The sequence below is a fragment of the Corvus kubaryi genome, unplaced genomic scaffold, assembly GCF_017639235.1.
Source record: "Corvus kubaryi isolate FWS band 111438036 unplaced genomic scaffold, C.kubaryi_AGA036_p1.0 133, whole genome shotgun sequence".
NCBI classification, from domain to species: domain Eukaryota; kingdom Metazoa; phylum Chordata; class Aves; order Passeriformes; family Corvidae; genus Corvus; species Corvus kubaryi.
This window is the reverse complement of record NW_024580667.1, coordinates 13,384,309-13,398,728: the sequence shown is the minus strand read 5'-3', so window position 1 is coordinate 13,398,728 and position 14,420 is coordinate 13,384,309. Positions and strand designations below refer to the sequence as shown.

The 14,420-nt window shown below is 41.0% G+C and overlaps 1 protein-coding gene across 3 annotated transcripts in view; it reads left to right on the top strand.

Annotated features, from left to right (window-relative positions):
• Positions 1–14,420, top strand: part of REPS2 (RALBP1 associated Eps domain containing 2) — a 95,457-nt gene that overhangs the window by 31,715 nt on the left and 49,322 nt on the right. For all 3 annotated transcript variants that reach the window (XM_042037267.1, XM_042037275.1, XM_042037257.1), the window contains exons 2-7: positions 1,947–2,070; positions 4,258–4,406; positions 5,915–6,038; positions 8,683–8,780; positions 10,459–10,597; positions 12,080–12,143. In XM_042037267.1, the coding sequence (XP_041893201.1) occupies positions 1,947–2,070; positions 4,258–4,406; positions 5,915–6,038; positions 8,683–8,780; positions 10,459–10,597; positions 12,080–12,143 (698 nt within the window). The remainder of the gene's footprint in view (positions 1–1,946; positions 2,071–4,257; positions 4,407–5,914; positions 6,039–8,682; positions 8,781–10,458; positions 10,598–12,079; positions 12,144–14,420) is intronic.

Genomic DNA, 14,420 nt, shown 5'->3' with positions numbered 1-14,420 from the left:
TCCCTATGGGGTACATCCCGGGACACCCAGGGGCTTTGTGTGCCATTTCTGGCTCACAGCAGGGGCCATCCCAGGCACTGCCCATGGGTCACACAGGAGCTGAGCACCCATGGCCTCCACGGGAGGGCCTGGCTGCCGGTGGGTGCCCAGCTTTTGCCGACTGCTTGGTTCAGCGCTGGCATTTTTTTAACAAACGTCTCCCATAACAGACCAGAGCTGTGAACGCAGATTGAATTTCAGCTTGGTTGTGCCTCTTCTCCATCTGCTTCTCCCTAGGCTGTTGGATAAGCTGATGGCTTCTCACATACCTGCCATAGCAGCGTTGTCCCCAGAGCTGCCAGAGCCTGGTGTGCCTGGGAGGTTGTGCCCATGGGGAGCAGTCTGAAGTGCAGCTGCTGTGCATGTTCTGTGTCTGGGGTCCAGTGCAGTCGCCTGTGCTCCACACCACTGCACCAGGCAGAGCCAGGGCTGCTTGCTGGGGAAGGACCATGCAGGAGCGGGTGGTATGGGCAGTGAGACTGAGTGAATTGGGAGCATCCAGGGACAAGGGGAAGAATGCTGCTTTGAAGCTCAGAAAGGGTACCAGTAGTGTGCCCAGACATCCATCTGGGCCGCATCCCAAGTGCCTTGCTTTCCCGCCGGAAAATAAAATAAGCAAGGCCAGTGATAGAGGGAAGGGCAGAATAAAAAAGGCCAGAGTAACTAAAGAAAACAGCAGAGGAAAGAGAATGGCAAATGCTGCTGGTTAATTGAAGCTGTCCTTATACAGAGACTCAATCTTGCTTTTCATCAAGCAGTAAGATAAAAAAACTATTTGATGTATCTTGTGACCAAGTCTGAAACCTGTAGGAAGAGAAAGTAGCGAGAGCTCATTCAGCTCAAAGCAGAGGCCACATCCAGAGAATAAAGGGCTTGCTTGAAGACATTTGTCTTTGATTAGTAAGAATTACCATTCCAAAACATTTGATTTTTTCAGTAATTGTTTGACCTGACATTTTCCCACTGTGTATGTACGTGTATATATACATATAAAAATAAATCAGAAAAATAGACTATTCAGTTGTGCTGTTTGCTTATATGCAACATAATACTTTCTGTCATGCTGTTGTAGCTTGGGAGCCAATCCACGAACGTGGCTTTCCTGAAGCAGCCCTTGCCCATGGAGAACTGTCACAGAGACTGCACCTTGCCAGCCAGGAGACATTGCTAATCTAGGTGTATTTTCAGGAAAACAATTTGAGATTTCCTTTTATGTCTGGGGCAAATAGGCTTTGTTCTAACCCCAGTGCCTGTCTGAGGTTTGTTTGTGAACATCTGGGAGCTCCAGGCACGGGAGAACTGGCGCTCGTGCTTAAAACCTCCTGATACCTGTTGTTTGTTTGGGCGTTGTCTGAGTGTGTGAACATGGTGCTCTTTGCTTCATAAAAGTGGCAGAGTGAAGCAAATAACAAAGTTAAATTTCAGTGCTGAGACCATGGTAATTTTTCACACAAGAAATAGTGTTTGCTCAAGTGGTGTGCTGGGGTCTTTTATTTTGTTTATGTTCCAATAATGGTAGTTACCTGAACTGTTGTTGTTAGGGCTAACATTAAGTACAATTTTCTAAAGATATCACAGCTTCTGTGGTGGAAATGTTTTACTAGACAGGGTACTTCAGAAATTCTCGTTTCACCTGCGGTTAAAATCTTACATAGTATGAAAACCCCTAACTTGCTTAAGGATGGCAATGTTAACTAGCAGTGCTTCTGAAAAGCATAGCAACTACCAATCTGTCTCTGGTGTACTAATGTTCTGAGTTGAAACAAATATGCGTAGTAGAAAACTTCAAATACAACAAGTGTTTTGTGGGGGTTTTTTAAGAGTTTTTTCTTTGTTTGTGTAGAGATGTTGACATCTCCTGGAAGAGTGAAATGCATTTAACCGACAATGTGTCTCTTCTCTCTTAGATTACAGAAGTTTGTGGAGCCAAGCGCGTGGGTTATTTTGGTCCTGCTCAATTTTATATTGCTTTGAAGTTAATTGCGGCAGCACAGTCAGGGTTCCCAGTACGGATTGAGAGCATTAAGAATGGTAAGTAGCAAATTTTGCTTGCAGTGCTATGCACTTGTTTCTCACTTTCTTTAATGCTTGTCAGCTCTCCATGGTGGTAAACTCTTTCTTCTTATGTTTCTATCAACAATTTTAAGGAGCAGAGAAAGAGTGGAAGGTAATGTTACATGCACTAAGTGAGTGGTAGAAAATTGCAGTGAATTACATATATGGCAGATCTGTGATGACATCCACCTCTGGAAAAGGCATTACAAAGGAACGGCAGGAATGACAGATGATCAATGTGGGAGAGGCATTTCTCTCTCGCCTTCAGCCTCTAGTCTTGACAGCTGTCCAGAGTAAGAGCTAGCTGATAGGTTCTTTGGGTGGAGGCACATGGTGGGGGACATGGGCAGGTCAAGAAGTCTCTCTTTGCAGGGCAGATTGTAACACTTGTCTGCTTCAGCAAATAATCCCACTGAAATAAACGGGTAATGCTGATAAAATCATAGTGCTTACTGTGAATAGGTATGAAAATGTGTATTAGATGTATTTTAAAACAGCTTTATTCTTCCCGATGAATTGACAGTAATATTAAATGTACCATTTTTTGTGGAGAAGAAGGCTTTTTGAAAGAGTCTTATCTAACTCAAGCGATGAAGAGAGGAAGCAGGTCCCTTCAGCTGTGAAACCTTGATAGCACCTTGGAGGGAACTCTGTGTTCTTGCCCTGGTGATGCACACTCTGCCTCAGCAGAGCTTGGGCTTCAAAACACAGGGCTTTTTGCTTGAGCTTGAACAGGTTTGAACCCTTAGCTCCCATATCCCAGGTGGGCATTCAAGCCATGTCTTGAGGCTGTGCTTGCACCATCTCACTGGATGGAGGAGCAATGCAACCGGCTGCTAGATCAGAGAGAAGGCCGGAAAGGCAGGACCTACTCACAGTCCTGCAATCAGGTCACTGCTCCCAGCATAGCTGTCCCTGGTAAGGGCAACGAAATGTCAAATTCATGTGTGTTGCAAGGCACAGGGAGATGGTTCCCAGCTCTGCCCCATCCCAGGGAGGGAAGGCCAGAATGACAAGCACATGCTGACCTGTGTACGCTGAGCTCCCACGGTGCAGAGCTCCTGACCAAGTGGAGGGGATCAGATGCAGCTGGCACAGTTTGGTTCATTGCCTTGCTGGAACAGGACTTTGAATCAAGGGTGAAGAGGAGTGGATTTGTCTGTCAGTTTTCCTTACAGACAGTTTGTGCACTCTCTCTTGCATTGCTGTCCTTTTTAAAGATGTTAATTAAAAAGAAAAAAAAAAACCAAACCAACAAAAAACTCTCAACAAACTAAATTAGAAATCTGAACTGAGATTTAGTTGGTTTTACAAGTTCAGCATATGCAAATAATCCACAAATCTGAGTGAAAACAGGTACTTGCAGTCCTTGTATTGATATCCTGCTTACTTACTGTTTCAGTACAATTTCTGTACAACTGCTTCCAGTGCTAATTACTTTTTTTCTAGAAAATATATGAGTGCCTTTAGAATGGGGTGAGTAGTGTACCAAACTGCAATTGATTCTTTTTCTTCGTGGTTATGGATGAATGGCTTTGCTTGGTTTTGAGCATTCTGTTAATTTTAATTGTATTGATCTTGTAGGGTGACTGTGCTCAAAAATAAATGGTGTTTCTGCAAAATAATTGAGAATTGTCTTAAAGAGTGACAAAGTGTCACTCTCTTGCTCTGCACAGCAGATGCAACATGGGACCTTTTGACACAGCTGTCTCTCTAGGCCTTGGTGTGATCCCTGAACCCTACCATTTTTGATTTGTTCCTTTTATGATGGCAGCATTAAGCGTGCTGTGATCCTGACTGATTAATTCATCCGTCCCGCAGTTTCTGTGGGAAACTATTCTTTTCATTACAGGCAAGGTTTTGAAGGCAGGAAATGAGTTTGCTGCTTGCTTTAATAACATGCACAAGGCTTATTTCTTTCTCTTTCTCTTTGCATGAAGAGATTATATATTAAGCTAGTGAATGTAGCTTTGTGTAACATTCACATTTTTATTAAGACATAAAATAATCAAAGGAGTCCCACACTTAAAAATGTTACAAAATATAAGTAGCAGTCTTTTATAGATAAACTTTTCATTGGTTTTACAAGACGATACTGCTTAAATGTTCTGTAGTCTTCTTATGTCTGTAGTCTAAATTGAATTTTTCTCTCTCTTCATAAAGAGTTGCCTCTGCCGCGATTTATGGCGCTGAAAAATGACACTGAAGTACGATATGGGACTCCAGCAGAATTCCACGGAGTTAAATTTCAGGTTCCACATGCAATTTTGGAAAAAAATTCTTACAAAAGAACAGATGAAGGGGACAAACAGGTAACAGGCTTGTCTCCTTCAGGCCAACATGTCATTATGCATCCTCCTTTTGGGTCCAGTCCTGTAAATGATTACACTCACAGGGGCTTATTCAATTTTCCAATACTAGGCAGGAGATGAACTCCTGATGTGCAAATAATCCCCATCACGCTTGTATTCTGGTTTTGATGCATCCCAGTTGCTTCCCTGAAGAAAATTCTCTGTATGAGCTAGTATAAAGCTGTCAGCCCTGTAATATTCTGTGTAAGTTCTTTCAGTGTTGTCCTCCTACTTAATCCAGCACTGTTTCTTGGAGAGGAATAAGCAAAAGCAGCAAAGAGAAATCTGTCTGTGAAACAGAACAGGAAAGTGAGTGATTTCCCATGGCCAATATGGTTCTTAGTCACTCTAGAAATACTCAATTGGAGATGAGATATTGAATCATGAGCCGCTATTTTTGGGTGGGGTAAGGCCCCCAAGTTTTCTTTCATTTCTCTCTGCCCAAGGAATAGTCCAGAAGAAATCTGCTCTTCTTTTGTCCTGAGTGAAACATTGTCCCAGCATCTGTTGTTCTGAGATGCCAGTTTCATAAAGCATCCAAGGGACATTCGTATTACCTGTATTTAGGAGAGTAGAGAGCACTTGTTCAGATACAAGAAGCTTCACAGTGCCACATAATTTTCATAAAGACTGATTTGCATAATTTTCCCCTGGCTTGACACCTTCTCCTCTGGTACTGTATCAGGTCATGTTGTAAGTGCCTGATGGAAGCACTTTTATCTTCCCAAAACACGTGCTCACGTTTATCACACGGTGCGTTGGCATCAGTAACAGCATTCCCAGCCTGAGGTCAGCCAGCAGGAGCAAGCTGATGACAAGATACACAGGTGGAATAACAGGATGAGGAAGATGAGCATGTATGCCTGTCTCTCTGTGTACTGACACCAGGGCAGAACACTGCCCTCAAACCCCTGGCTCCATCTGGGTTATCTGTGTTGTGTTATATTTTCCTCTTTATTCGGTAAAACCTTTCAGGCTTCTATCCTTTTCTCAAGCAATCTCAGTAAGTCAAAGGAAAGAGAAAGCTTACCCAGTGACCCTACAGATCCACAGTGTTTAAAATACTGATTCAGAGATATAGTTTAATTTTTTTGTACATTTTTTTTGTACGAAAAATGATCTCCCACAAAGAATGCACTCACACTATGCAAATTTAAAGCTATCCACTCACATTGAGCCTTCTACATATACTACTTCTGGCACCTTTGGAAGTAAAATATATTGAGTGGATCCTTGTAAAGCTTTGCTATAGTACTGCCATGCTTTACCCCTTAAAGGCTCAGTACCAAATCCTGTCTTGTCTGTTTTAAGCCTTTTCTTGGAAATAAAGGGCCTAAGGACGCTGCAGTGTTGGTTTCTTGTTTGTCCATCGTATTGTATGCACTTGGACCACTTTGCAGCATTACTTGGTTATTTCTTACAATTTTTGTCTCAGAAGTGTGTTTTATGTTGGTATGTTTTTGAAATAGGAACCCAAGTCTCCTCCGATGTCTCCAATTTGCTCACCTCCTGCTTCTCCGTCTACCTACCAGAGAATACCCCTAAGTTATGGATATGGTAAAGCAAGAAGTGGGCTGGAGCAGCAGCATGGAGGTAGGATAAAAATGGCAATATACATTGTATTAATATATTTTTTCTTTTTTTTTTCCCTTATCAGAAGTATCCAAATTCTAAATGCAAGTGACAATCAGCCTAATGATTTTAAAATTCAATTAGACTTGTGTTTTGGAAAATTATTTGATCAATTTATTTTGATTGTTCAATCCTGTCTTCCTCTTCACTTTCTATTAAATTAGATTTATGTGTGACTGCTCACAAATGCTAATACCTAATCTCTGACAAGACTACATGCAATATACCCCAGTGTCAGAGAACCTGCAAATATTGTCAGAGTGCACGATGGTTTTGGTTTCATTAGAGGGGGAGAAAAGCCTGCTCCCAATTTCAGTAGCTGCATATTAATTTTCAGATTGGAAGCAAACCTTCCTTTGCAGGAAAGGATAATAATATCTCTGTTTTTGTAACAGAAATAATGGTAGGATGAGAGTATAAAAGCAGCCCCACAGTGTAACTTAGGCAATTCAGACAAATACGAGGCACTGCATAGATGTTCTCTCCTTCATTTTGATGCCATTAGAGTAGGAGGCAAAACATTCAGATTTTAATAAGAGGCTAATGGGGCAGAATACAGTTTAACTATGGCTTTACAAGTTCATTTTAACAGTAAAGCACCTGTGCTCTCATAATTGCAACATGTGGTGACCAAGTTGGTGGCAATAGTAGGCACTGGTGTATGCCATCATCCCTCTTGCTTTACATTAGTGTGTTTGCAGTGAGTGAAGAGTGAAGCATGCTAGTAATTCAGCTTTTGTCCTTATTTATAAATGAGTGAAAAAAGAGCTATTCAACATGTTGAAACTCAGTACACCTGTGATAAGAATGTGTTTGACGCTATAAAATGGCCTCCACCTGAAAATTGTACCAATACTGAGTCACAGGCATTCCCCTGCTGCTTAGGTAAACTGCAGCTTGTTCAGAGGCAGGATTAATTCTGAAACAAGCACACTAGTGTGGTTGTTTTCTGGTACAATGCACGTTCTGCCCCAGTGAAGAGGACACGTGGCAAAGAGGCCACACTGTGGTGAGCCGGGCAGGGGGCGTCCGTCGGGATCGGCTGACCAGGTACCTGTCAGGTGCTCTGCTGGTTTCTGGGACTCTGTCCCAGATCTGTCAGTGCTATGAGGGAGTATTTTGGGTGTTGGGGGTTTTTTTTTTCCTTCTGAATTTGGTTGCAAATATAACTTCCGTGAAATTTCTCATGGACTCAGCAGCCATGCAAAGTGAGCAGCTGGACTGGACACTGCTGTCCCTGCTCACTTTGCATAGCTCAAATTTTCAAGGGAATAAAATTGCTCAAATTTTCATTTCATTGCTCAAATTTTCAAGGTAATAAAATCTTAGAGGTATAGAACAATGGTTATTTTTCGGAAAGGATTTCTTCCTGTTTTCCAGAACAGTGATCTGTCCTATTTTAATCCTGCTGGGAATACTTCAGCCAAACATGTTCTCAATGGCAGTGAGCAGTTAACATTTTATGGCCTGTGCTGTACCAAGTGCCAGGCCTAATGCAAGACCTGCTGGTTCTTCCTGTACGTGACTGTGTACATTTTTCTTTATAGTTTTGGAGGTTTTTCGTGCTAGCAAGCACACAGCAATGTGGCTTCATGCTTAAATGTCCCCTCTGAGGGCATCTAAATGTATCCCACATTCCACCTTCCTTCCTTTTCTTTTTTTAATCTGAAATTAGTAGTTACTTGTGCAGGAATAAAAATAGATACGTATACAGGATAGGAACCCTTAGGAAAACAAGGGGGTTAGGGGTATAATTTTTAAGGTCTTCCTGAGCTCAAAATTTTTAAGATTTCTTGGTCTCCTTTTTCATCATGAGTCATTAAGGTTCTGACTGTCTACTGCAGACTTTGTAATGGTAAATTTTAAATAGGCTGGCAGCAGTTCTCAGCTCTGTAAAAGTTTGAAAGTGAGTTGCCTTTTTGTTTACATACTTGCCCTATTTTTAAAACATTGTTCCTAAATATGCTGTTGTGTCACTGCTTACTGTATTTGCTGCAGTGGAGCCTAGGTGACTTATTTTAGCAAAAGAAAAAGAAATTGTTACTTTCCTTCACTAACTTTATTCCAAACAGTGCCAAGTGGTGTGTCATGTATTTTGATTTTCAACAGAAATTAGGGAAGGGAGAGGAAGAGTATATGGAAAAGTAATGATTTGCTACTTGATAACATTGTCAAAACAAATTTTTTTGCAGCTCACTTGAATTACTTCTTCTTATTTAAAATATATCTTGTGCTATATGGGGCTATACATATATAAAATGTATAAATGCATGGACAGGCTATATAAATGTATATTTAAACATGATGAACACTGATTTCTGTTATCTAGAGTATATAACTGGCAATGTCTCAGTAATGTCTGAAGAATGATGCAATGGGAAAGACAAGTATGTGGCTGGAATTTTGTTGCATAAGACAAAATGGACTTTGATACTGTGATACCAGGTTCACTTGGTAGATGCTTGACAACACGGACTTTGATGCTCTGATACAATGTTCACAAGCTACACTCTTGATCTTGTGGTATTTATCTATTTCCTTTAGCCTAGCCCTAATTTTTTATTATCCCATAATTTATATATTTAATTTTAAATGTCTAATGTAGCTCCTTATGAAGTCAGACACTCTGCTCACCAGCAAGATGGACCATCATCAGGGAATTATGGAGCCAAATCTGCACCCACCTGTTCAACTCCTAACCGGGTAATGAATTGCATATTTTTCTTTAGTAGTACTGCTAACAAAATAATAGAGAAGTTCTTTAAAAAGGCAGAAAAATTCTCGCTTTGAAAGTGAAAAGTGTTCTTAATGGTGTTTTTAGACTGGAGACTGAAGCGTGCTTTTTTAGTATATGAGGAAAAAAAGCTGATGGGATGGAGAAATTAAAATAAATAATTAAATTAATTAAATTGCTAACGGTAAGTAGAAGTAAACCCTTTTCATATAAAGTACATGTGATTTCACAGAGATTCCTTCTTGATTTAGATTCCCATCTGTAACACGTGCGTAGTATTTATGGCTAACATTCTGCATATTTTGGTTTTTTACCCCAAGTGGTTAAATTGCACCTTAAAATAAATTAATTTCTGGGCATTTGTTTGTTTTTATGAAAATGGGTCTTATATCTTCCTGCTGGTTGCAAAAGCAGATCTTTCCTGTGTTCCAGTATGCCTGCTGTGCATTTATTATGCAAACAAGTAGTTTGCCCTAAGGAAGGGCAAAACTCTCTTAAGCAAGAGATTTTCCTGAATAAGTAAGACTCAGAGACTCTACATTTTCCTGTGTGCTTAGCACCTCACACCCACAATAAAATGTCACCTGAGCTTCCAAAAGAGATCTACAAGTAGTGTCACATAATTTGTGCTAACTTGAAATGAAATTGGGTGCATTTGTGTAGCACTTTGAAATGAAAATTAATTTACGGCTTCATGATGTTGCCTGTTTCAGGGATCTTTTGATGTATTTCAGAACTGGTGTTTTGCATTTGATTCTTGGGAAATAGACAGGTATGTCAGAGAAATGGTTTCACAGCTGATTGTTGTTCATTCTTGCCCTCCCTTTTTAAGACTGTTATCATCCCTGCTTAAATATTGAGTACTAATTTATTCCATTTTAGCAAAGTCACCAGCTGTATGGGCAGCCCTCTTGTAGATACCTCCATCCAACCTTGCAAAAGTTACTGGGCTCCCCTTAAGCAAGTTAATCAGAGAGCAAAGACAGAGCAAAGATGTAATTGAATTAAATACCCTTCTCCTCCAGAATATTCCTTTACCCAAAGGAGGATTTTTACTTGAACCTTGGGAAGTGACAGAAGTCTGAGGGGGTCTGTAGGGGCTTGTATGTCTCCCTGAGTTGGCATAATGAGTGCTGAGTTACTGGGGTGAGCAGAGGGTCCAGAAAAAGTGGAATATCTCCATAGTTACAGCACCATTCCTAGATTAAATATGTAGTTTCACAGCAAAGATAAATTTTCTTGCACAAAGCTGCATAAATGCAGCTTTAGGTCCTTTACTGGCTCCATCCATTTGAGGTGTACAGTGTGCAGTTCAAGGTCGTAATGCATGGCAGCCAAAGTGGACCCCCAAAATGAATCTAGAGGTAATAAAGTATGACTTGGACTTCTAGTGGTCAGCAGTACCAAGATTTCCTTTGAGCTTTGGTCATGTAAAACTTCCTTTAATTGCCTGGGTAAAGATACATAATAATAGCCTCAGTTTTTCAACAGGTAAGTAATGGGATGGTCATCAGTGTGGCCATTTCTGCTTCTTGTCTTCTGAAAATTTGTCTCTGCTAAATAGAAGAGTGTAAATCTGGTTTCTTGAGGTTTCCAATGCCCTTCTGGTGCCCTCCCTGTGGCTGATGCCAGTGTCCCTCCCATCAGTCTCTTTCAGTGGAGCGGGAGCAGCAGGACAGCAGCACCCAGTACTCAGATGACCCTTGGAGGATAACGGAGGAGCAGCGAGATTACTACATTAACCAGTTCAGGTCCCTGCAGCCCGACCTCAACGCCTTTATTTCAGGTAATTTTTACCAAATACTGTGCACATCAAGTAGGGGGACCAGGCTGGGAGGTGAGAATGTTAAGTAAATAAATGCTTTTTTCTCTGGCAGTGCATTTTTAAGAGTTGATTGTATCTTCTTTTAAAAGGCAGACTATTCAAACCAATACTGTGACCCTTACATTTCCTCTTAAATATCCTGATTTTAGAGAAATAATTACATCTAAGAAAGAAGTGTTGGCAATTTGGTAAAAATTAAAATGAGCTCTCTGTATTTGATGTGCTGTATTTGTGGATCACACCTGCAGTGTATATTGAGTTGAAAAACCCCTGAGGGCTGTGCTGGCTTATCCAGCAGAACTGTGGCAGTGTCCATCTGGTGACAGTGAAGCATGCAAAACTGCCCTGTGCAGTCAAGCCTGAGGGTTTATGGTTCTGGGGGACTGAGATTTTGACGTTTAGGTAATTATAAAACAATCCTGGAGAGCACACACATCGTAGAAGTATTGTTAAGAGCATACTTAGATGGCTCTGATCATAGTCAGATTTCCATCCTGAATAGAAGGTCCAGTCTGGTTGTGAGAGGAGACTTTGCCGTGTACAGACAGTTGGTCTGGCAAGGAATATGTCACAGGTTTTAAATTGAGGAAATTGTAATGAGCCCTGCTGTATCACCGGGGCTTGGATCCAGCCAAAAGTTTACAGAAATGCTCTGCTGCTAACTGAAGTTAGTGCTTCAGCAGTTCTTCACCTCCCTTAAGTCTCCTTTATGCAGTTTGCTTCAAAGAACAAATGGTTCTTCAGTGTTGGTTCTTTCCCCAGTGGTTGCCCTAGGGGAAGAGGATTATCATCCCAGAAGTCTGCGCTGTGCTTCCTTTTGATTTGTAAGCCTGTACCCAGGAAGGGCTTCCAGGGTACCCCTAACAGCCTGTGCATATGAGATGCTGAAGAAGTGGATTTGTTAACTAGAAGTATGAGAAGGGCTGCTATGGCAGGGTGAGTGAGGATGCCTGCAGTAGGACAGGAGCTGTGTGCAATCTGAATCTTCTGCAGTTTCTTTTTTCTTTTTTTTTCTCTCGTAAAATTTTCACTGCAGGGAAAAGTCGTAGTTAAAACAGCATCTTGGGAGAGCAGTGCAGTTGTCAAAGCACTGTACTGCCATACACATGGCTTCTGGTGAAGCAGGGCTGTTTGTGCCTGTTATTTCATCATTGGTGACATACTTATTATGCAGGTTAGAGTTACTAGTACTAAAGTGGGTTTCCCTTTATTTATTTTTCCCATATGGAGGGAATGGAGAATTGAGGTCAACAGCTTTGTCAGGCTTTCTCTATCATTTACTCAGAAGGAGACAAATGGTCCAACATCTCTAGTAGCATCTGATTAATCTGAGCATCTCTCACATGTAAATTAACTGTCTGCTTCTGGCACGTCAGACCTGGTAAAAGGGAAGAATTTGGAGAATTAATTTCCAATGGTTGATGAGGCATGCTTTCCCAACAGGTTCCGTAGCAAAGAATTTCTTCACAAAATCAAAGCTGCCCATCCCAGAACTTTCTCACATCTGGTGAGTACTGTAATAGTGTTGGGGATGCATATCATGTTTGTTTTTTTTAAATACACTTAATTCAACAGTTCTTGTTAAATTTTAAAAGTGTCTTCAATTACAATTACTGCTCTTATCTCCAGAATCACTTTGAGGCCCAAGCAGCAGGGTGCTCATTGATCTTCCTGACACACTTGTTTTCTGGAGAGATGTTTGCCTACTCAGCAGGACTGGGAAGGTTTGAACGGTGACGTAGCTGAGAGCTGTTCTTAAGTGTATTGTAAGCAGCATCATTAGCTCAAAGAACTGGTATTTTTCATGAAATGACACAGAGGAGAAGCACCTCTGGAATGTTTTAGATGTGTTGTTGGTTTTATGTTTCTGTCTCTGTTCTGTCAAAGGAGGCCTAATTAAACAACTACATAATTCATTAGTGCTTTTCTGATGAACCAGTGCATTTACTTTTAATGAGCTTATTGAGAAACAATTGCAGATGGAACTGTACGTGATAAAATTTGACAAGAATTCTTTTATATTTTCATAAACAACATGGTGCTTTGTAACTTGTTGTCATCCTTGCATCTCTGTTAGGGGGAACAAACAGTTTTAAACATGGATCAGTAATGCTGATAGTGATTTTATTTTTATATATGCTTTTATGAAGAGAGATGAGACGAAAAGCTTGCAAGAGCCTAAACATCTGTCAGGGTCAAAGGATATGTCTGGAATCTTTTCAAAGCGGATTGTCAGTTGTGAAAATAAAAAAAAAACAACAACTCAAGAAACATAGTGGTGGGGGAAGTGAATTTTGGAATTTAAATTTAAGATTACTTAAAAAGAACGGCTTAACCTAATATGGTGGCAAAACAGATTTTATTGGTGACGCAACTTGTTCTCTGTCCAGAATTTCAAGAAAAGTATTACCTTCTAGTAGATAGTTGTAATTTTGTGGCAGTGTGATTTATCAGGTTGTGTTGCTCTGTTAAACACATGGGATGTTTCAGTCCTTGTCACTATAACCTCAACAACTTGAGAAATGCTTGTTACTTTCAAAGAGCAAGAAATTATATGTTTATTTTAGACCATGTGCCAAAGATAAAATATTACTCAATTTTTGCAGAGTTAATTCACAGAACTGAATTATTGAATTCAGTTTTAGTGTTTGTGAAGTGTGCTAGAATTAGAGGGAACTGCTTAGTGAGAAGTTAACAACAATATTTAAACTTGCTAAGAGCATTAATTTTGCTCTTTTTTTAACGTTAGTCAGTGGTGCTAAAGTCCATATTTAACTTTTTCTTCTTGAATTGTTTTAAGATCGTGCATGGATTAGCCAAAAGTGCTTCCAAATATTGGAAGGTTAATTTCACCCTTGGAACAATGTGCACTTGCAGCTCAGAAGGCCAACTGTGTCCTGGGCGGCATCAAAAGAGGTGTGGCCAGCAGGGCAAGGGAAGGGACTCTGTACCTCTACTCTGCTCTGGTGAGACCCCACCTGGAGTGCTGCATCCAGCTCTGGGGTCCTCAGCATAAGAAGAATGCGGACCTGTTGGAATGAGTCCAGAGCAGGTCCACTAAGTTGATCACAGGGCTGGAGCATCTCTCCTATGGAAACAGGCTGAGAGACTTGGGGCTGTTCAGCCTGAAGAAGAGAAGGGTCTGGGAGATCTTCTACCAGCTTTCCAGTACCTAGCAGGGTCCACAAGAGAGCTGGAGAGGGACTTTTCACAAGGGCATGTAGTGATAGGACAAGGGGGATTGGGTGTAAGCTAAACTAGGGCAGGTTTAGATTAGCTATTAGGAAGGAATTCTTTACTTTAAGGGTCATGAGGCCTTAGAACACATTGCCTAGAGAGGTTGTGGACTCCCCATCCCCGTAGGTGTTCATGGCCAGGCTGAATGGGGCTTTGAGTAACCTGGTCTAGTGAAAGGTTCCCTGCCCATGGCAGGGGAGCTGGACCCAGATTATCTGTGATGTCCCTTCTAACCCCAGCCACCCTATGATTCTGTAAGAATAGGTTATGTATTTCACATTCTAACACACACATACCATCATATTCATTGGCATGATGTATTGAAGAAATCTACTGAAAAGGAAAAAAGTGGCAAGTCAGTACTAGAAAATCAGCTTCCTGCATCTTTCCTGAGACAACTGTGCAAGTCAGGATCAAGTGTACATGACAGAGGTGCTTGTCTTGGGTTAAAATACCCCTTCTTGGGTTTGCATTTTTGTCTCCCTTGTGATGGCACGCATGTGTTTCCCTGAGGTAACACCTTGGAAAATGTGTGCCTGTTTTATCC